The 24,049-nt window shown below is 41.0% G+C and overlaps 1 protein-coding gene across 4 annotated transcripts; it reads left to right on the forward strand.

Annotated features, from left to right (window-relative positions):
• The first annotated feature begins 6 nt into the window (after positions 1–6).
• On the forward strand, positions 7–24,002 carry LOC114446635 (serine/threonine-protein kinase PAK 3). Of its 4 annotated transcripts, XM_028422308.1 has the most exons (17): positions 7–568; positions 12,115–12,308; positions 12,399–12,499; positions 13,564–13,717; positions 13,807–13,844; positions 16,326–16,388; positions 17,691–17,846; positions 17,923–18,097; positions 18,540–18,603; positions 19,366–19,414; positions 19,508–19,620; positions 19,831–19,863; positions 20,078–20,195; positions 20,321–20,420; positions 20,576–20,772; positions 20,853–20,990; positions 21,412–24,002. In XM_028422308.1, the coding sequence occupies exons 2-17, from the start codon at positions 12,137–12,139 to the stop codon at positions 21,499–21,501; spliced, it is 1,761 nt and encodes a 586-aa protein (XP_028278109.1). In that variant the 5' UTR covers positions 7–568; positions 12,115–12,136; the 3' UTR covers positions 21,502–24,002. The 4 variants fall into 4 exon arrangements, with proteins under 4 accessions (XP_028278109.1, XP_028278110.1, XP_028278112.1 ...); XM_028422309.1 differs by lacking the exon at positions 19,831–19,863; XM_028422311.1 differs by lacking the exon at positions 16,326–16,388.
• Positions 24,003–24,049: the final 47 nt, after the last annotated feature.

The following is a 24,049-nucleotide window of genomic DNA, read 5'->3' on the forward strand; positions in this document are numbered from 1 at the left end:
CTGGCATTTTAATTTTAAAACAATACATCATTATATTTTTACTACTTTATTTATCTGTCCACTGTGGCAGTGGCACTGTTGAAGAGCATAAAATTGAATCTTTTAAAGGTGTTCTTGTTAAAAGCGTAGTTATAGTATCAAGTAACAGTTGTCAGCCAGGAGCCATCTTTATTAGCAGCTGAGACCACCGCCTCACAAGTTTGCTGGGTAAATAATGTTGTCTTTTCAGCCCTCTCACTCAGCAGGTTTGGTCTGTTAAACAGAAAACCAACTCTGTCTGCCCGTTGGCTGCCTCCTCCCCTGGACCTGCTGCCTGCATTAATATTCAGCTCCTCAGCCAATCAGCAAAGCAGGGTGGATGACATCATGGGCTAGGGAACAGTGAGCAGCCAGTGAAGCATCCAGCCTGCCGAACAAGCTTGCTTTTAGGGTCAGGAACTGGTCTGACAAGAGAATGGCAATCCTGCCTTTTAACTGTCACTAGGACTGTACGGTTGACGATGAATCCACCATGACTCCAGGCCCAAAGGCGAAGCACTGAGCAAGAGAATGTGAAGACATATTTCAGGTAATTCCCTCTCTGTGTGTGTGCATTAAGGGATGTGGAAGGGGGAGGCAAAGGAGGGAGGAGAGGAGAAAAGGAGGAGGAGGGGGAGGCTGTGTATGTAGGGGTGCTTTGTAGCCTTTTTTTTCTTCCTCCACTCTGCATTCTGCCCTCCTTAGGAGGCAGCTGTTTCATCAGCAGTCTGTCCGTGAGGGTACGATGGAAATGGATGCCTGCATCAGATGGACTGAACATGTTTTATATCATCACATACCATCATCTGCATCACATCATCTCCGTGTGCCCTCCCTTGTGCCTCACAAATAGCATCTATATTGATGGGGAGGTGTTAGAATCAATGGTGGCATTGGTACAGGCCTTGTGTGTGTGTGTGTGTGTGTGTGTGTGAGTCCTGGGGAAATGCAGCAGCTGCAGTGGCAACACTGGAACAAAAAAGAAGCAATGCTATTTTGGGTCTGTAAACCTGAGGCTGACGGATGGATCTGAGCCTTATATACTCATGATGCGGGTGATGGATGGTTAATACACTGATGGATGCTCTTTTGTTATCTCTGCGCCGCCTCATGTATGGCCTTTCTAGAGTGGGCTTCGTGAAGACATTGCCTCTTATTTCTATTTCTGTCTTTCACTGAACACACACACAGCAGACATGCCTCTGTATCATGGCTTTAACATGGATGTGTGTAACGGCTTCATGGCGGCTGTAGTGACAGGGAGATATACAACATCTGGTCACCTGACTTCATTGGGGATCGGAGTGGGGGTGGGGGCTGGTCCTGTGAAAGCTGAGCCATTCTACCTCAGATTCTTCCACAGCCGTCTGTGGTCGTGGAGGATGGAAGAATGGAAGATGGAAGAGGCTTACAGTACACTGGCTGAATGTGTGTCTTCCCATTGCTGTCTCTTGTCGGTTTCAAATGTGGTGTCAGACCCAACGTAGAAGGAATGAAAGATTCATCTCCCAGGAAGGGCAGTCATCCTGTGAGGGCCCTATGGGAGACCTGTTGTGTGAAGGAGGGATGTTAGGGAGTCGTGTCAGTGATGGAGGGAGGGTGAGATGATTGTAGAGGAGAATTGGGGGATGGGTTCCTGGAGGTGCGTCTCCTTGTGAACATTGGCCTGTTATATTGATATGGATGTGATACATGCCCTACCATTTTAAACCTTCAACACCATGACAACCCTATATTTTCTGTTGTTAAGGCTTTTATATTAAGTGGCTAAAACATATATTGACCTATAATATTGCCTGTCAACTCACTGGGATTTTTTTTGTCAGTTTATACAATAGTAAGTACCAGTACAGCACATTACCCAGCCCTGAGCTTGGCAGAGAGCAGACCTACATTAGTAATCGAATGCAGTGTCACAATGAGAAGGCAGAGAGACAAGAGACAGTGAGGAGTGATGCTGTGATACACCATTAGAGTAGAAGTGTTTGGTGTTTATGCATCCTGCTGTTCAACTGATCTGTGAAACTGTCGCTGGATAATTGGTCTCCCTGATGCTATGCTTCACATGCCACATATATTATGTATTTATCACACAGCTATCTGCACAAGTTTATCACCAACAAATGGACAATTAAAAGCTCTGCGTTTTATATATCTTTATGGATTTGTGATATTTATGCAGGTGTTTATACCTGTATAAGCCGTTGTGTGTGTACATGCACAGGATACAGCCAGAGGATGTTTCCAGTCATAATGTTATTATTTGACAGGTGTAATATACACACAATATGTTCTGTATTACTATATGTAAAGGTGCATTTGTGCCCCCCAGCGTACTGTTTACAGTGCAAACATGAATTGTGCACTCAAAATCTATGACTATGACTTTTAATCCACATGTTTTCTCAACTTGTGACCAACTATAACCAATATTATTAAACTGCAAGATGGAAACATAAAGAAAAAATAACTTAAAAAAGGTTAAAGAACTTTTATTTATATTATTGCGTGTTTATTTTTATTTTGTGTTTGTTTTGATATGATCATCTGTCCACACCCATGGGACCAAAATAAGATACTTGATCCAATAGGCCACAGCATAAAGGCATTGAAACAAGCATTGAAACAATGTTAAACAGCTAGCCTGCCAGCCTGCTTGTCTCCATGTGTCTTAGTGTGCTGTTCAGGGCTTCCCCATGTTTTCCACTGGCCTGTGTAACCCAACACACACAGCTTCTCTTACCTCACCTCAACTAACAAAAGCAGTGGACACAGAAGCTCATCTTGGCCTGTAGCCTGCTAACTGGGCTGCTTGAAATATGATAGTAGGACACACACAACACACACACACACAACACATACAACACATACAACTAGGCCTCCATCTGTTGAGGACTTAGTCTGAGTGAGTTATGCTGCTATTGTTAAGTGGAATCATCATTTAGGATTTATGTTGGCAGTGTATGTGGAGAGCCCTCACGTGTGGGGAGTCTGTGCATGTGTGTGTGTTTAAGGGCACAGACTTGTGGAGTGGAGTGGTAGTCTTGTGGTAGGTGTGTCAAAGCTACAGTCTGTGTGTTGTGGATTAACATGTAGGATTGGAAGCCATCTGGCCATTTTGTCTCAGAAAGGGGAGGGGGAGTAAGTGAGAGAGATGGATGGAGAGAGACAGGGAGAGAGAGAGAGAGAGAAAGAGAGAGAGAGAGAGAGAGAGAGAGAGAGAGAGAGGAAACACTCACACACTGACACATTGACACAGCTCCCTCCGTAATCTCCCTACTTGATGTCTGTTGCTACTTAGAATAGGGTTGCTGTATGTGTGTTTGTGTACATGTTTAACTGTTGTCTGTGTGAGCACATTACAAATGTACTGGTAATACATACAGGATGCCTCCTGTTTGAAACATAAATTGTCTTTAAGGTAGTCTGAGACATGTCTTAGGAGGACTTAACGTTCCAGAAAGTATGAGGTGTTAAAGCCTTTACAGTGAGATGGATATTCCAGATGGATAGAGACTGCAGAGAATGAAAGGATGAAATGTTGCAGAGGAGGAAGCGGGTTCAGGAGGGGTTAAGACATTAAGAAGTTTCTTTAAGTCAAGAGTCTGCAGAGAGCCGCAGAAGGCAGTGTGAACTTGAATACGTTTGAAGGTGAACAGACTGAAGAATGTAAAATATTAAGGGGCATTTAGTGGGAGTTTTAGACAAGAGATGTTCTGCAGACTTTTCAGGTGACTGTTGAGTTGGTAGTTGGTAACACATCAACCAAAATGAGGAGAGTCTGGTTTCTAAATTTGTTAACTCTTTGCACTTCCTTGGGTGAGGAATCATACATTAAACTATGACATGATGAAGCTATAGATTTATCTGTCTGTAACAAATAAACACCTTTGAGCTGTTCTGGCAAAAAAACTACTAGCAACTCAGCTTGTTTCCATGAAGGTGCAACTACTCTGTGTGGCATTTGCTGCATTATATTTGTTCACCCAAATAGTCTCATGCTTGTATTTGCTTATGCAAACTATGACTGATGTTTGTTTGACAGCGGAAAGGTTAAAAAAAATGCTAGCTGCACAGCCAGCAGCTGTAAAAAAACAGGAGGTTTAACACCTACCGTACATGCTACAAAGCTGGACTGGAGATGTAGTTTCCTGAAACTATTTCAGGTATAAATACTGTAGATAGTGACATTGTGTACATGTCTACAAGCTATTTTCTTTCTTCCCAACATTGGGTGCACTTTAACCGCTCCCACCTGACCCAACACAGGTGCACCCGCTGGCATGGTAAGAAGGAATCCACACCCATCTCTGTCACTTAAGGTTGATACTTCAAAATGAGCAGTGCTTACCTGAATCTATCCAGATGCTTTAAAGTTGATGGCCACATATGACAGGATGCTCACAATAAAGGTCAACTATTAGATTGAGGGACATTGGAATGTTTCTAGCTCTAAAGTGCATTCATTTCATTCATATATCCATGGTTTGCATAAGGCATAGCTATCTCACAGTTGTATTAAGTATTCAAGATTTTTGGGCCTAGTGGTCGAAGACGCATAAAGTATAAGTGAAGCATCTTTGATTAAATTCTTCTTTGGTTCCCTGCGTGTCTCCACAACCAACAATCATTTAAACCACTGGACCATCAGCAATCATAAATGTCTGCTTCCATCTCATGTCTCTATTTTGGACCCACAATCAAGAATAAATTCATAGTTTCAGTTTCAGAAGTCTTGCACACAAATTGCACATTGTGTAAGTTTACCAAGTCACAGATGAGTGCAGAAAAAAAATTATTCTATGCAGTGAGGCTGAAACATCACAGAGAACACACATTTTGAGGGGAGAGGGATGAACAACAACAAGTGTTCTTGAAAATGAGAAATTCGGAAGCTCACTGTCAGCGAGAACAGATTGCTGATAAATGGACCCTGTCAAGCGAGAAATGCTCATATGAATGAACTACCAGTTATAGAATTGTGCTTTGAATAAAATCAGGTTCTTCCAGCAGCAATGAATGATCTCTTCAAACAGACAGACAGCCATGTAGTATTAAAGCTCAAAAATAAGATATCTAATTTTATCATGTTTGATAAGTGTGCTGCTGTATTTTTTAAGCATATTTAAATTTTTAGTCAGTGCTGTCAGACATTCACCACCTGGCAGAATAAACGGCTTCATTTAAGATCACTTTTATTTCAGCACCAGCTCAGAAGCAGCAGTTCAGTCAGCTTGGGCTGTTCAACAGTAACTTCATATCTTTATTTAATGTGTTTTATGCATGCATGCACACCTCTAATTATTTTACCTCAGAAAACCAACTTTTTTTGCAATATTAATACAATATTCTACTAGAAATAAGAAAAGTAACTTGTCAGTTTTAAGAAAGGAGAATGTGTCTGTCTGTGCATACATGAGAGAGAGCAGCACTGGAGGAGGATCCCAGAACTAAATATTAAATGACAGAGTGAGCTCTCAAGCCTCTTCAGCAGGGGAATTTGGGAAGAGATGATGCCTGGTAAAATGAGAGTCATGGTGGAGTGTAGGCTGTGGGGATTAAATGGTTCTTGAGTGTAGACTAACCTATTTTTTTTCTGTTCTGTTTTGAATATGAGGAAATTTATACCACAGCTCGTGAGCAGGGGGTAATATAATGGAAAGTCAGTCAGCCAGGGAGGGACATGGTCTGGTTAGACTGCTGAAACCTTTCATTGTGAGACAGTAATCAGCTCTAAAATATGCAGGTTTTTATCATCATGGCTTAGTGTTGTGCTAATTAGCATTAGAAAAGAGCAACAATGGGCAAACAAGACATGCACTGCAGCAATCACATTCAGGTTAAATGGATGAGAATAACATTTGTTGTTGCTGTGTTTACATGTCCTGTACCCTCATGTGGTTATATGAATAAAAGTGAACGCTTCCTTGGAGAAAACAGTGAAGAAGTTTGTTGCTGATGTTGTCCTTGTGACATGGGACACTATCCTCATCTCCTGGGTGAAAGTCAAAGGTTAGGTTAAGGTTGCCATCCTCCTCTACCTCTGTTTATAAACCTTTTTCTTTCTTTGTACAGCCTGCTGCTGAAATATGTTGTTTCCCATAAAGACAATAATGCCTTATGGCAGTCACTGACAACCACTTCTCTTGTTTATGTGACGACGTGTTAGTAATCTCAAATTAAGTCAGTGAGTTTTATCATTTGGAGAATTTGTTGTCATGTTGTCATTCGCCACCAGTATGTGCAAGCTATAGACGATTTGCCGGTGATAAACAATCCCACACAAACATGTGGCCAGTAGCTAATATTACATCGCTGGTTAGTGATTATTAATATCTCTGCCATGTCTAAAATAGTAATCTGGCAAGCCTCCTAAATCTTTTTCCAGCAGACACACAACAGTTTGCAGAGTAGTAGGTATGTCCATGAATGACTGTAGTCAGTTTTACATGACAATAATGAGGAAAACTAGGTGTGAGGGGGAGGGATGCTAGACCCATTTCACAGAGAGAATTTGGACTGGCCAGGCTAATAAAGCAGAATTATAAAAGCATGAGGATACAAAAATACAAATAAATTTAAATATTTATAGGAAATATACACTCACACGAAATATGTGAATCAGCATTTTTTTGTACATCTCCAAAGGATGTAATGGGTCCATGTGAGTGGATATTTAAAGTGGAAGTTTCCCTTTTATAATGTGTAATCATGCTCTAGTTGGCATATTACGAACGGGTACAAGCCTTTATACCAACACGATCAAAGACGGTTTCCCCACAAGGCATGTATATCCCCTAAAAATAGAAGCTGGAATAAATTGTGTTTTGTCTGCTGTAATAAAATAGGTACTTCTACTACTGTGAAACAAATAATAACAGAAATCAGCTTTATTGGACATGACAAGTGAATCAATATTTCTGCATGTGTAATAAAGCTGTTGTCTAGCTCTTGTTCAAGCATCATTAATGCTTTCATCTAAATATCACTAATGTTACATTAGTGATATTTAGATGAAAATAATTCTAACTTTCTGCAGTGAAATATCAAAAAGGAGCTCTAAATCTGTACAACCTGCCTTAACCTCAAACTAAAGAGGCAGCTGTATGATAAGCAGAGGTTTTGCATCGACAAAAAGAGGTGGAGCTTCATTGGACAAACATGAATATGACAGTTTATATATAGTCTATAGACTATAGAGTCTATAGACTATAGACTAGCCCCCTTTGTGGTTAGTATCAGTCAGTATCTCCTTCATGTAGGCATCATTTAACAAAAATATAAAGTACATATCCTCATAGACACTGTTGCTTCTATGACTACATCAGGGTTTAATCTTGTAGTAAAGTCCCCTCATTCCCTTTAAAATGGGAGTCCTCTTTATTCGAGAGAAATATCTCCTCCTCCTTTTCCTCCTCCCCAGCCTGCATTTGCAATTAAAAGCGGGTGTCACTGCGTGGCGTGTGCACCGTGACTCCTTTTTATCCCGACCTTGAGAGGCCAACCATGAAGAGAGGAGGGTTTGTGTAGTAACATGTTGACATCTGTCGGTCTGCATTCTTTGTGTTATTGGGGATTTTTTTTTTGATGTGTCTGTTATATGACTGTTAGCGAACAATCTTGTCTGCCTGATGACAGCAGTAGACGCAGTGATGAGTGAGATAACGCAGATAACAATGGTGAACTGTAGTTTCAGAGTATCCCTTCTTCCTCCTTTATCCTTTGAATGTCCTCTAGCTGTCTGTCCCATCCAAGTAATCAGCATCCTTCAAAGAAGCGCAGCCAAAGCTAAAGCCAAGTCAAACAGAGAGTGTGTCCTAATCAGAGGCATGGAGAGCCAAGCTTATGGAGCCCCCCCCCAAACCCCCCCCCCCCCCCCCCCCCCCCCCCCACTCCACCACCCCCCACTGCGGGGGCCATTACTGTGCTGCCATGGGCTCAAGATTAGAGCGTCTTCCTGTGTTAGCCATTCAAATTCAGCATTAATTTTTGAAAGAGCAGAGAAAATGCTGCTCTTCGTGGATAGATTAATATTGTATGGAAGAGAAATGTGAAAACATCTCTAGTAATATCTAAGTTTTCATCGTGTCTGTGGTGGTTTTATGTTAGTTTTTATTTATTTTCGTTTTTTTATAATTTAGAGTTGTGCATTCTTACATAACTGTCAGACTGTCAAAATGAAGTGTAATCTGTGACAAATTACAAGTTGCAGTTCTACACTTTTTATATTTTTAATCTATAAAACATTGAATGAGATGAATGGTCTTTTTAGGTGGAGTAGTTTCACCAGGAAAAAGGCAGATGTAGCTGTTGTAGATTTATAATGTTGAGAGACTAGCCTGTGTGTCTTTCAGAAATAGTAGCTGCTTGTTTCAGTGCACAGTGCTCTCACTGACTGCTAGCCTGCCTGTCAGTCTGCGCAGTAAATAGGTCAGTGTTTTATGTGAGCGAGGAATCAGTGATGTCTGGGCCTTCATGAATCTACCATCTTTAGCCGTCTGACCGCTCAGCAGCACTGCTGCAGCGGCCAGAAGGTGGGTGATTAGCCACGCAGCAGTGAGGACCACAGTTAGTGTTTTGTAAAATAAAATCATTCACTTCTGTGCTGTTTCTTCTGCCATTCTTCGCCTGATGCAGAAGTGACCACACAGATGCCTTAGCTGTCTCTCCGTCACACAGCTCTCATAGATCACATATATATGGATGTGTTTATTGCCTATTTTAAGCATTACAGTCTCCCAAGTGTTACGTTCCCCGGTTAGTCCAGGGGATGAGGGGAAGCAACAATAATGTTACCCAGGCCTAAGGAAGAGACAGCAGTCAGAAACAGTGACTATGAATTAAATTTATTTACTTACCGGTAAATGAATAACAAAATGGTAAATCAAACACAAAAGCAAAACTAAAAAGATCAGTGCTGATTATCATACTCTCGTCCCTCTGGACGGAGCAAAGACGCATGGTGTGCACGTCCACAAGTTGGCCCACTGGCCCTGGCCATGTGCACACCTCCAGCTGATATAGGTGTGCTGATGAGAGCCAAGTGGACTCAGCTGTGGATGATCCACTTGGTTCACTGGAAGTGCACTGGGAACCTGCACAGAAAGCAGAGACACAACAGACATACACACAACAAACGAGTACCGGCACGTAACACAAGGCAGACAGGAATACCAAATAATAAAAGGAACTTCATTCAAGAAACCTAAGAAAATGGGTGAAAATGTTCATTGTGAGTTGTAAATGGATGGAATGTTAACCTGCTCTATTGGTCACTTGACAAGAGCTTCAGCCATTATATATACGCTTTCTTTCACTGGCTGCCTATCTATCAACAGGACTGTCAAGAGGTTAAATGTATGGACTGTGCAAAAGAAAAAGTGCTCTCTGTGTGCAGAGCAGCTTCTGCTTCCAATTAAGTTGGACAGGCTTGCATTACCATGCTAGCTTTTTGTAACTATCTCTGCAACACATGGACACCGCAACCTTCTGTTGCTCATTCTCCTGATGATAATAAAACTTATTCAAATACAGACGAAGCCATCTTTGCACATGGCATTTAACAAGGGGATCCATGGAGTCACTTCTCTGAGGAGCTGTAGTTAATGCTTCCACCTTGGGCCTCTCCTCCATTTATTCCTTATTGTTATGTGAGTGTTCCCCCTGCATAAGCTGTATGACATACTTTGTTGCTAGTGTGCAAGACTGTTCCTAAGATTATGTTAATGGATTAAACAGTCACAGCTGCATTAGTGTCTTTGTAATGAACACCAGACACAGTGGATATACAGCATGTAAGGGATTTTGCGGCACAGTGTGTCTGAAGCTGTAACAATGATTTTACTTACTGAATAAATAACTGATGTCGGCTGTGATATGAGGAGAATTTGTGATGCACTGATATGTGTGTGAGACTCAGCAATAGAGATTCAGCCAGTCTGGACCATTTCCTGCCATGTTTAATGCAGCCCTAAAACGCATCTGCATTAATTGTCAGCACAGTAAAAACCAAAAGCTCAAATATTAAATACTTATTTCCACACACAGTATCCCTGCACCACAGGCCTGGTGGTACAGTATTAAGCGATATAGCTAAATAATCCCTGTGATCCTTTAACTAAATTCGGGGCTCATGGTGTCAGGTGGCATGCAAAGCTCTCACAACATCCCACCATCGTCTTCCTTATTGCTTCGACAGCCGTGTTGTCCGCTATACTTCTAGCTGGTTTGGTGTGTCAACATTGTGTCATTCTTTTGTAAACGGCAGAGTTTTGCTGGGTTTTTGTTGTCGGCGACACACCTAAGCTCCAACCTAAACGAACCAGTTTTCTGCCGTTGTCTGGACTCTCACCTGGAACTCAGCCAACAATGATAGAAACTGCCCACGCTCTGCACCCCCACCACTAGTGCATCTCACATGATCCTGGATATTCACCAGTAAAAAGAAAAAAAAGTCATGAGAACATACTGGTATTTTAAAATCAGGCTTTATTCAAAAATAGAGGGTGCCTTCCAGCTAAGCTGGATCAAAATGGAACTTTATCAGGAGTGAGTCACTCTTTCATAGGAAAGGATAATTCCGCTGATGTAACCCCTATCTGAAAAGGATGCTGGAATGTTTTTTTGTACATTTATTTTTATCATGTTCTACACTTTTGATATTGCACAACCTGTTTGATGTAGCTCTGATAAGACTTGAAAATAAATATATAGCCCGCTCAGACTGTTGTCAAAGCCAGCAGAGAGAATGGGCTGATATCAACCAAATAATCCTCTGCAGTCGTTATTATTGGTTTATCTAAGTGATATGATTACAGTGGGGTTTTCACAATCTTTATCACATCACTAGCAGAGGAACCTATGATGATGTTGACAGTCTTTTATCTTGTAAATAATAAAATAAAGTTAATGTCAACCAAAAGCAGAAAGGTCCATTATTAGACTTGCATCATCGTATAAAAACAATGCTGAGAGTGTTGGTTCTGTTGTCCTGCCCAAACAGGTTTATGAGGAAATTATGTTTTACTGCCAGAGACATGTATCTTCTTATATTTTCTCAGATTCCAAAGCAGCAAAAGTTGATGCACAGAGTTCTTGTGTAATTTTACTGCAGGCATATCTGATGAAATCATGGCTTCTTATGTTACATTTCTCAGCTAATCTAATTCCTTTATTAAAAAAAAAAAAAAAAGCTCTTTTGGGAAGTTAACAAAGACTGTGGTGTAGCCTATTAGATGTTGAGGGGATGCTTACATAAAAAGCTGCTGTGAAGGCACATGTGTAATTTGTCAGAGGCAGTGCACACGGAGTAAGAGCCCAGGGAGTGTGTCTTTGTTTGCTAATGTAGGTCCCCACTAAGGGGGCCGGCCTGGATGTCCTGTTTTCTGGGATGGCTGTGCTGCACATCACATGATGGGCTTGGCCTCAGGGCGAGGCAGTGGAGGACTCTAAGATGGTAGTAGGATGGGTAGATGGAAGAAAAGAGAGGATGAGTGATGGAAATGCTTAATGTTGCCAGATTCTCTTAGAATCAATTCCTGGTTGCTGTTTTTCACAGCTGAACAGACCAACTGCACCTCAGGCTCCACCCTATAGCTCCGAATATCCTCCGCTCATACAGCAAGGGGGACACAATGTATGTAGTGTTGTGTCATGTATGTGTCAAAGTAGCCCACACATATGACTACTACCTGCTTTCTCTCTTTTTATCACAGTAGTTCACTGTTGTGGTTCATACAGTTAGACAGACGTCTTGAGCTCCATCTCAGCAGATATTTTATAGATTAGTTTATAGATATAGAGTTCACCAATAAAAACAAACTCTACAATATGTTTTCTACTGTCAGACAGACTCCCAAGAGATATCTCTCCAAGGTTGACCTCCACTGCTTTCAGCCGACCTTCATATTGAAAAAACAATTTACTTTTATTTCTCAATTTAGTCTGTAGATATTATCGATTTTTGTTTCTGCACTTACTAAGTACAAGTCAAAATGCAAAGTCTGAGCATCCAGAGGGTTATCTGGTATCCTTATGAACCCTGTTGATCTATACATAGAGCACTGAACTACATCCCCCTCTCTCTCTCTTTCCCAGGACATTGTGAGTGCTACTAAAGATGTCTGATAGTGTCGATATTGAAGAGAAACCACCAGCCCCCCCCTTGAGAATGAACAGTAGTTCCCGAGACTCTTCATCAGTTAATCACGCATCTAAACCGCTTCCAATGGCTCCTGAAGAGAAGAACAAGAAAGTCCGCCTGCGCTCCATCTTTCCTGGGGGAGACAAGAGTGAGTATTCTGTCACCTTCATGCTCAGCCTTCATGCACAGCCCTGTAATACTTTAGAAAAACTGCCTGTAATCTTCTTTTTTTCTGTAGCGAACAAGAAGAAGGAGAAGGAACGTCCAGAGATATCCCTACCCTCAGACTTTGAACACACCATTCATGTCGGCTTTGATGCCGTAACGGGAGAATTCACAGTGAGTATCTCTTTCACCTGACGATCAGGCATATAAATGGAACTGCCTTTAAAATTCATCTGCCATCAAAAAGCAAAAACCCCAAGCATGCACTTCATAAAAAAAAAAATCACATTTCCCTGAGAGGATAGATTGAACTAATCAATTATTTTTCTTCATTTAAAGTTGGTAATACAAGTGACTTGAATAATAATCTCCCCTATCAGGTGAAACCTGCACCGGATTCCTTTGGTGTTTCTTAGTAAATTACATTTTAGCTGCAGTTTCAGTTTGCAGGTGATCTTACACAAGCCTGGTTACACAATACTATGAAACAGTTTTTAATTCCCTTACTTTAATATTGTATTGGCTGAATCTGATCCATGCAGTCTATGATCTCATCTAATTTATGTTATACAGGCACAAAAGAAATACAATACAGCACAGAGTCATATGTTTTGCATGCTGTACTGAAAGACCCAGTTCAATCGTCCCAGTAGTCCCCATATTGGCATCCTGCAGTAAGTCATGGAAAAGTTTAACAGTTTCGAAACTGTTCCTCTAAGGATGGCGACACAGAGGGTAAAAGTCATTTTGTAATGTTGGGAAAAAAAGACTACTGATTAGCAGCAGTTTAGAAAGAGAGGATACTAGGAGAAGGATCAAGGGTCAAATCAACAGTAATGTGCTTTATTTTCCCAGAAAAGCATGAGACAAGTAAAAGCACAGCGGCTGCTTTAATTGGGCTGTATGTGCCACAGGCACAGAGCTTTTCCAATGAACAAAGAACTGAGTGTTACTGATGTCATGGACAGTACAGAGTGCAGCATTTGGAAGTCAAATACACCACAGCACATATCCTTATTGCAAAGACAGTTTAACAGGGGAGCGGAGATAAGAATTCAACTTGCCTTCCTAAAATAAAAAGTAAAGACTAGACACATTATTATTAACCACAACTAATTTATTGTTAAATTAGCAGGTGAAGTCAGCAGATTTCCTCTAAGATGAATTTTGTGTATCAGAAACATTATTTACATGTGTCTTTTTATCCTTTAACATGTGAACTTTGTTTCTTTGTGCAGGGCATCCCAGAGCAGTGGGCACGGCTCCTACAGACCTCCAACATCACCAAGCTGGAGCAGAAGAAGAACCCACAGGCCGTGCTGGATGTCTTAAAGTTCTACGACTCCAAAGAGACTGTGAACAACCAGAAATACATGAGCTTCACCTCGGGAGGTAAGACCACTAAAGTAAACTGTTCTCATGACTGATAGAAAATATTTTATTTGCTGGATCTATAAGCATGTTTTTTCTTTCTGTTTCAGACAAGTCAGCACATGGGTACATAGCAGCAAACACTCTGGTGAGTCCTCACATATCTAAACATTTCTGGGCCTTTCTAATTGTTATAGTACAATTAACAATCAACCTAGTCTTTGCTTTGAGTCAGCTTTATTTTATTGCTCTATAGTAATATATAAAATTATGTGTAATATATTAACAGGTAAGTTGCAACATTAACTGGGCTTATTTCTTTATCATCAAACTCAGGGCAGCCACTCCACACACAGTGAATCTGTCTCGCTCTGTTTTGGATAGACCGTTTTTTTCAGACCTGTGCGTGCATCCCTCAGAGCCTTCCTACCCTCACTCTGTGGCATCATTCTTTGATTCCTGCATACTTGCCATACAGTTCTGCTGCTCCAGCATAGAAACGATGACTGCTGTGAGCGCTACAGCTCATTGTTTATTTTTCCAATCTACTTAACCAGATTTTGAAATACCCATAGACGGGCTTCACTGGAGGCTCAACTGCATGTAGAAGGACTCCCGCTGTGCTGACCTCATTCCTGGCTTTGACCAGAGTAATCTATGCTTTGAATGCCTTGGCCTGTGCACACTGGGTGAAGTAAAATCTAAGTCTGTTCAGTAGGATTTGCCGCTCCAGGCGATCTACATTGCGATATCTTCATGCAGGGTTATTGCTCGGAAGATCTCTTTGCCAGTGAAGGGTGAGCGGGTGTGGCAGTCAGGCTAAAGGACTGTGTGAGCCCAGTCAGGCTCTCTGAGAGCATCTCTTAGTCTTGGACTATCATAGAGGTCCATAGCATGCTGGTGTGACTCAGCTATTGGCTACAGAGGCACAGACTTTGTATTAAGATTGGCAGTGCTGTCTTGAATGAACAGAGCTGCAGGAAAATGTGCCAATAGCTGACCTAAAGAGAGAGACAGTCACCCATCATCAGCTGATGCTCTCTGCAGTGCAGTTAAAATATTTGAGGACTGAGGCACTGTTTTCTATAAGCAACTCACTTCACCTATATATTTACCACCTGCAACAGTCCGTGTCCAACCTGATGTTGGTTGGCTTATAAAAGATTAGCAAATAAAACAGTAAAAGTTGCTCTGGAAAAATCCATTTAGTTTGACCTCTTTGAGCACATCTGAGATCACGCCTTACCTTGAAGTTGTTTCAGTTATTGTATGAAGTGGATGATGGCATAAAAGTCACCATTCATCTACAGATTTTATGGATCTAACATGAATAACTACATATAAAGTAGCTTGGAAGTTGCACACAAAGCAGGCTATCACTGCTCATTCAAGAGGTAGTTTGTATGGGAACAATTATTATAATCACAAACTAATACAAATGAGAGAAACTCATGTTGAGTCTGTATCAGACATCAGATGCATCCCAGAGACTGTTTGTCTGTTTGTCAAAGTTATATAACATATTGTTAACTGACTTTGGCATGCTTGTCATCACTTTTTGTTTCCATTTTAAGTGACTGGTAACTTTTTTCTATCCATGTGTCGCATCTGATCATTCCATATTAGTTTCATTTTGTCAAAAAGGAAACAGTGACAGTGTCAAATGCCACACTGCAGACAGCATACATGCTGTCTGTACATTGGCAGTGTCCTCAGAGAGTTTGGGTTTTACCTTACATTGCACTTGATATTTCATTTATTTGTGTTTTTTGCAGTTTGAATCCAACATGGTGGGTGCATGGATCTGTTTTTTATATATATTATATTTAAGTTCTGGCAATAGATTTTTAGTGAAATATTTTGTGCAGTTTGGAAATGCTCATACTATAAAGTACATGGCTGTGTGTATTTTATTAAACAGAGAATCAGCTGAATAATGAAATATTTAATATAAGAATTATACAGCCAGTAGTGATGTTTACATTGGCTTTGACTTTTTTGTGTCCTGAGACTGTGTGTCAGTAGTTTTTCTTTAAAAAATTAATCACCAATATCACTGAGAGGAGCTGCAACCCCAGAATAACTAGACATCTTTATTTATATATATATATATATATATATATATATATATATATATATATATATATATATATATATATATATATACTAACAAATCATATGAGGTAACTGGTAATTTCAAGTTAAACACAGTGGTTTGAGCAGCACATAAAGACAATGGGCAGATGAGCTAATCTCATGTCTGTGTGTGTGTGTGCTTGAGTGTATAATTATGATAATGACAATGAGATGTAATCTCATTTTGATCATGTAATGGATTTACTGATGTGACTGCATGAACTCAGGTGAAGCTTAGTGTCTGTAAAGTAGCTCCAAATAAAAGGTGGTAAAGAAATCAAGAAGTGGAGAGAAGACTATTGTTCTAAGGTGGCATGATTTGTCTCTATCATGTCGTGTCCTCTTGGTGTGTAAGGGGATCATGTATGGACATAATGTCCACCCCTCAGTAGTGTACCCCTGCCCTCCCCCCTCTCTCCCCCCTGAAGTTAGTCTTACACACTGTGTGGGTTTGTTTTGAGTAAATCCTCCCATTCTCAACCTTCACATTCAGAACCGACTGCTGTCATCTGGGCCTCCTGTCAGCCTTAGAACCTGCAGCGCATTATTTGACAAGGTAACTCCTCCATATTACTTTCACATGATGTATCTCTGCATTGGCCTTGAGGCTAAATTCAACTATTTGATCGCTTAATATTGATTATCCCATTTGGCTAATGCAAATACAAATATTTGACTTAATAGGCATCATCACTCTCTGTATTGAAATTTCTCAGGGGAATAATTTGATCTATTTGATGTCAATAGACACCTTTAATATCCACCATTTTACTATCCACCACAAGAGCACCTCTTGTTTTGTCTGTTGTTTGAAATGGCAGGGCAGTGGCACATGCCACAGAGGGTTGTGATGACTGTCAAACTGCATGTCTGAGCTCATACTCTTAACTATTAGATCCACTGTGCTAATAATATGCCTGTTAACTTCATCACCATTGTAGACATTACCGCATGGCTCTGTGAAGAAAACACACACACACACAGACACGCACCCCTTACTGGCTAACTCACTGCTTACAGTTAGCCAGACACTCATTTCTGCACTGCAGTCTTGGCCCAGTCTTCCTTGCAGCCGGTCAGAGGCCCAGTATGTCTGAATAAAGGACTGGGACATTCCCTCATCCAGACCCATTTCCTTTAATCACTTGAACTAAGCTGCACTGCTTCATTTATGCATGACAAGGCTGGAAATGGATGTGGAAGTGTTTCCATTCCATAAGAGGAAGATGATCCAAGGCGAGTAGAGTTTTGGATGGGGGAGAAAAGGGCTGAGCATTAGGCATAATAAATATGCCTGAGGCTCATTAATCAAACTTGTTAAAAGGTATCTTCCATATCAACAGGATCTCTGCAGTTCATCGACATATTGCACACTGCAGTGTTGCAGTATGTTAACTCTTATATCATGGTCCAGTATATAACATTCTCATCAGTGGTTCATGGCACACCCACAGTTCAAACTCCTTCAGATAAACTGCACTGAATGCCACCTCACTCCTGTCTCTTTAGCTCCCACTTGACTCATATTCCTTCCCTTTGCTATTAACATAATGTTTTCAAACAACTAACCCATTTTTTCTCTTTTTTTCTTGTAGAATATGAGCTGTTTTTCAACCACTTAATTACTTATCATGCTTTTATTCTGCAGTCTGATATATAGTTGATATACAAATATACCAGTTTGCATGTTAAACATAATATTTTTCACTTACTTATTTCACTTATTTTTAACTTACTAGAAGTCAAACTGTGCACATGGCTGCCAGTTTTTATTTTGTTTACTTTGTGGAAAAAGTTGAAGACTTCATGCGACTGCAGGCCGCATACATCCAGACTTAACTGCACTTTTCTCCTGCAGGGTGCCAAAACATCATCGACAGAACCGCCAATCGCTCCACCTGTGTCAGAGGAGGAGGATGAGGAGGAAGAAGAAGAGGAAGAGGAGGACGAAGATGAGGATGATGATGACGAACTGCCCCCAGTCATTGCGCCTCGTCCTGAGCATACCAAATCTGTGAGTTCACACATATAGGTAAAATCCGTCAGCAACAAAAGCATTTGTTTGACCCTTTTTTTCCTCGTCAATCCAGATCTACACTCGCTCAGTCATGGACCCACCAAAGCCCCCCACACCTGTGAAAGAGGTGTTGACTCCACCAGAGTCGCAGGTTCAGCCAGAGAACACATCAAACACAATGTATCGACACACTGACCGGCAGAGGAAGAAGTCTAAGATGACAGATGAGGAGATCCTGGAAAGACTCCGTATGTGTCTTTAGATGCATGATTAAACATAGTTATTCATACAATTCAATTTTACATGTTGCTATTAGCATGGTTAAGGATAATGTGAGTACACAACATCATAATCTTTCAAACGCTACAGCATGTCAGCTCCTTTGAGGGATCCACTCATCAAACTGTACTTAGGACATGACCTCTGTGTCCTCAGCTAATGCACTGATGTCGATTTGTTTTTGTGACAATGTGTAGTCATTCAAAAGTCAGGCTGGATGTTTGGATATATAGAGGAGCTATGCACTAATTTGGACAAATAAATACTTTTTAATTAATTGGCCATTCCTACACTGCTCCTCTTTCTGCTAGCTGTAATGCAGAGCTGCATGTGAGGCAGATATTGTGATGTTTTCAGTGTATCTGTATCTACAGGATCATCATATATATGTTTTTTCCCTATCTGACTCAGGGAGTATTGTAAGTGTTGGGGATCCCAAAAAGAAGTACACACGCTTTGAGAAAATAGGACAAGGGTAAGTCTTTCTGTGATCGTCACAGGGATTGAATTAGAACAGTTTCAGGGGTCTTTGTGGGTAATGTGGAGATGTAGTGGCCACTTCAGAGCAACAGAGGCAGGTCAAATAACTGGGAGGAAAATAAGCAGAGAGGAAATGAGAACTGTATCCTGAAAAGGCCTAGAGCCAGATTAGCTCAGTTGCTCTCTCCTTCTCTCTGCTTGTCTCGGCCTTCTGGCACTTTCCCTGTTTGCAACACATCTGAACCGAGAAAAAAAAGTGTGTAGCTGTTATCTGCCCTCTTTATTTCCATATTTGTTCAGGAAGCTTCTGCTTTAAACAGTAGATTACTGTCTATTTTCTCTGTCGTGTTATCTTTAATTTGTGCTACCAGGAACTGTGCTTCATTATTCATAGATTCTGACAGCACACAGGTGTAGCTGACGGCATGAGAGTGAAGAGAAAAGAGTCACAGTGGAAGACTTTTAGTGTGATGAGGCCAGCTATATACCATAGGATCCATCTTTCACTGTAGTCAACATCATTACAGCTTTAGTTTAACTACGATGTTTTCATATCAAAAAAATGTTTAGCCACACAGATATGCTAACTTGTCCATTTATCTCAATCTTATTCCTTTCATTTTTTTCACAAAACAGTAGTTCTATGATAAAACCATTTATTTCTGGTTATGACTGCTGGCACTGAAATATAAACTTAGTGTTTTAAAACTCTTAAATGATGTGTCATTGATGTGATTTTGCTCTTGTGTGTCATCAGAGCGTCCGGCACTGTGTACACTGCCATCGACATAGCAACTGGCCAAGAGGTAAGTGACATTATGTTTTTGATTTTAAACATTGTCTTTCCTTTCCTTATGGTAACATTTTATAATTCATAAATATTGTGTCTGCTTTCCCAGGTGGCCATTAAACAGATGAACCTGCAGCAGCAGCCCAAGAAAGAGCTGATCATCAATGAGATCTTGGTGATGAGGGAAAACAAAAACTCCAACATAGTCAACTACCTGGACAGGTCAGCTGGTATTAATATACAGTCACATGCTTAGGATGTCTGGATTCACAAAAATTCAATCAATCAAAATCTCATAATGTATTTTTTTATATATAAAGCATCTAAATTGGTGGTTGAATGAGTAACGATTTCAGCTAAATATGGTTGTTACCATAATGACATTGAGGTGTTCTCTTCTTCTTCTTCTTCTTCTTCTTCTTTTACTGTCAGTTTTCTTATAATGGAGGCTGCATTTATGTTAAGGTGCATTACTGCCACCTACTGTTGAAAACAAATATGACTTTAATAACTTCCAGATTTCTGGCATCTGTTCCACTCAGCACAAATTTCATTATATCTGTCCCTCTGCAGGCACCTACTGCATGTTTAATTAACTTAACTTGCAAGAGCTTTTTTCTCCATGCCATACTAACACTACAGGAGGGTTCTAATGTCTTCATGCTTTGGTTTGCATTAGTTACTTGGTAGGAGATGAGCTCTGGGTGGTGATGGAGTATTTGGCTGGAGGCTCGTTGACAGATGTAGTGACTGAGACCTGCATGGATGAGGGCCAGATTGCAGCAGTCTGCAGAGAGGTAAGAAGCCAAGTTTAGACATCAGCCATGCCCCCTCACTACATCTGTTGCTATGATAAGCTGACCCTTATGTTCAGGTGAATACTGATACACTCATAATTTCTTTTTCTCTCTCATCCTTATAGTGTCTTCAGGCTTTGGACTTCCTACACTCCAACCAAGTGATCCATAGAGATATAAAAAGTGACAATATCCTCTTGGGTATGGATGGATCTGTGAAGCTCAGTAAGTCTTTTGTATGGTACAAACACTCTTAATATCAGGTTCACATTCAGGTTAGGAGAAATGGCATGTAATACCAAAGATCTGAATGAAATACAGATGTAAATTCATTGTCAAAAAAAGCATGTTTAAATGTTCCCTCTCTGCTTCTTCTGCAGCCGATTTCGGCTTCTGTGCCCAGATCACTCCAGAGCAGAACAAGCGCAGCACGATGGTAGGAACGCCCTACTGGATGGCACCAGAGGTGGTGACCCGGAAGGCTTATGGCCCAAAGGTGGATATCTGGTCCCTGGGAATCATGGCGATAGAAATGGTGGAGGGAGAACCGCCTTATTTGAATGAGAATCCACTCAGGGTAAGACACGACACACAGCCAGAAGTCAGGAGCTGCTATGGAGACTGAATAGTTAGACATTCAATGCTCCTTTTTTTCAGGCACTCTACCTGATTGCAACCAACGGGACTCCAGAGCTGCAGAATCCAGAGAGACTGTCATCTGTCTTCCGAGACTTCCTCAACCGCTGTCTGGAGATGGATGTGGACCGCAGAGGCTCTGCCAAGGAGTTGCTTCAGGTATCTCCATCATCACTAAATTTGTATATAATATATAAAAATGCAGTTATAATCCCCTGGATGACAGTCATCACCACAGTGGACTGAGTTTAACTGCATGGACACATTGGTGTCTTTTTGTTACACCATGCTGTAAGATGGAACACTCAGTGTTGTCTTCATGTCCTTATGGGACTGAAGTAGTTGATGCATCCATGAAGACTGACTAAGGCAGATTTCAGCTGACAGTGCTGTACTGAAAAACCACAAAGATACTGACTTCAGACCTCCTACAAAATCACTCAAAAAGCTGTACTGCAAGTGCGCCACATACGTTCTCACTGGTATATTAAACCTATGCCTCTGGACTAACAAAATAATGTCAAACAAACTGCTCTCTTTGTCTTCATATGTGTCTTTCCTTCATCTTGTCTTTCTGCAGCATTCCTTCCTCAAGCTGGCAAAGCCTCTATCCAGCCTGACACCTCTGATTGTAGCTGCGAAGGAAGCCATAAAGAACAGCAGTCGCTAGGGTGTGCTCTCTGTCCGCACTCAAGGCTGGAGCCCTGTCTAAAATGTATGCATCATGGCGGGCAGGGGCTTGGGTGTATGGGAGGTGGGTGACGTGACAGCGACAGCACAAGGAGGGGTTTGTGTGACTTACAGTGACAGCACAAGGACAAAAGTCCCCCCAGGCCTCATATGTAGGACGGACATCTGGCCTTGCAGCCTCTTTCGGCCCATGCTGCTGAAAAGACCTTGTCTCCTCGTTTACTTCTCCAGCATTCTGTACATGTAGAGCAGTCCATCACAAGTATGTGTGTGTGAGCGAGTGTGTGAGTGCGTGTGTGTGTGTGTAATCAAACTGTGCACATCTCTTTGTGTCATACATCTTGGTTGGGAGGTCATCGTTAACTCAATCCAAAAAAAAACAATGATTGAAAAGAGTGTGCTCATTTCAAGAAGCAACTGCAGGAGTGAAGAGGATACCACAAACCTGAAGAACCCTGTGATTCCATCCCTGCCCACAGCTTTAGGCTTTATAGTCCTTTCATGGAACACAAACAGGCCAAACCTGCTGCACCTGCAGTGACCGGCTGCTGTGAGAGAGTGACTCTGGACCCAACCTTTGCCTGCATGACTTTGGCTCTTTGGAGAAACATTGCTAATCCTGTGCAGATTATCACATTTCAAGGAGGCATATTTTTGTCAGTATGTATGTGTGTGAATGTGTGTAGGGGTGCAGCTACATGGAGGAGGTTAAATTAATTTACCTGACCTGTGTTAGCTTTATTTAATGTCCTTTGATAGTCCACCTCATATCAGTGAAGAAATATATTCTTATTCTGTTGAAGTATTGAGCCCACTATAATATGACTCCTGATATATACACACTGTTCTATCAGTTTCAGGAGAAACCTTTTCCTCTTCATTCGGCCATGTTTGTAATGTATTTACACATGATTACATAGATGCACCATATTTCCTGTGGTTGGAATTGCCTATAAATGCATGCATACATACACAGTAGCATCTTAGCTGAGATCATTGGCAAAAAAAAATAACCAAAAGACAAAAATAACCTGAAGGATTATCCTTTTTATCATGCTGACACACTGTGACTTGAAGGTGCAGTATCACACTTGGATCACCTCCACAATGCCCCAAGCAGTCCTTTGACCTAGAAAACTAATAAAAGATGCCCTTGACATAGTAATGATCTAATCAAAACCCTCAATATTCAAACATGCTCAGTCTATATTTATATAAACCTTCAATCGAAATGATCCAAAACGCCTTCTCATCCTCCCCCCTAATCTTAACCCTTTATATTTAAAATGCTGCTCATTCATAATTTTTGTGTCTTTTAATTGTGTCTTATACAACTTTGTAGTAACTTTTTGGATGTGTGCAGATTATAGAAGGGGAATGTTATCCAGTGAGTGAAGTAGTGAGCGCAATATTATGATTGTACCTTTTCCTGTCAGACAATAGAAACTGTAGTAGAAAGGTTCTTTCCATACCTGGTTACTCATTCCTGTAAAGAACTCAGTAGGCATTTTTTTCCAGTGTAGCGTCCCTCTATGTGTGTGTGTGTGTGTGTGTGTGTTTGTGTGTGTGTTGGGGGCTACCTCAGTGTGCACTTAAAGATGCCTCACTCGTGTTGTCCACCTTGACTCTGAGGTGCAGGGTAGCTGCTTAGTCATATTGTACCTCCATTTTACAGCAAATGTACAGAAGATGAAGGAGTGATGTTAGACAGGAGGATGCAACAGAATCCATGCATGTTGTAAAACTATACACTGTATCTCATCTTCAAATAGGTTAAGATTGTTAGGATATGTATGTATGTATGTAAATATGATGGGAAAATCCCCCTTCCTTTTTTCAGAACTATGTAACTTAAACAATATTCAGGTTGCTCTATGGTATATATCAATAAATGTTTTGCACCCTGGAAATGGAAAAAGAGAAAAACAAACACACACATTTTGCTGACTCCGCACTCCTGGATCCACTTCTCCTGTTTGGGCTTTTTTCGGACACTCCTTCATCTGGACAGAGAGCTGATGAGTGCAGCACTCTGTGTGCGGGCCCACACAGTCTGTCCTGAGTACCACTGCTGAGTGTTAGTATATATGTATGTGTGTGTGGGTGTGTGTGTGTGTGTGTGTATGGTAGGTGTGGGTGGCCTGTCAGGAAGCTTCTCTGGCCCCTGGGACATTTGGTCTTTGCCCCATGTACAGGTCTGACCTATGAGCACAAAGGTGAAATTCGGGACAAGAGACACAGCTGACGTGCCCCTTTTCTGTGGTTGCTCCTGTACATTCCTATCTTCTGAATGTGTAAAACTGTACACGTGGTGTGAAAATTCCTCTATTAATGTGTATCAAGAGAATGGAACAAAGACAAAAAATGTTACTTTTTAAATTATTATCTTTATTATTATTATTATTACTCTTATTATTGTCTAGCTTTGTAAAACTGCTGATCCATCTGGCATACCTCAGCAGGCCTTTCCCCATCTTTGAAAAAGGACAAATGAGCAACGGGGAAATGAGGTTTTGGATAAACTATTT

The sequence above is a fragment of the Parambassis ranga genome, chromosome 14 (genome assembly GCF_900634625.1).
Source record: "Parambassis ranga chromosome 14, fParRan2.1, whole genome shotgun sequence".
Lineage (NCBI taxonomy): Eukaryota > Metazoa > Chordata > Actinopteri > Ambassidae > Parambassis > Parambassis ranga.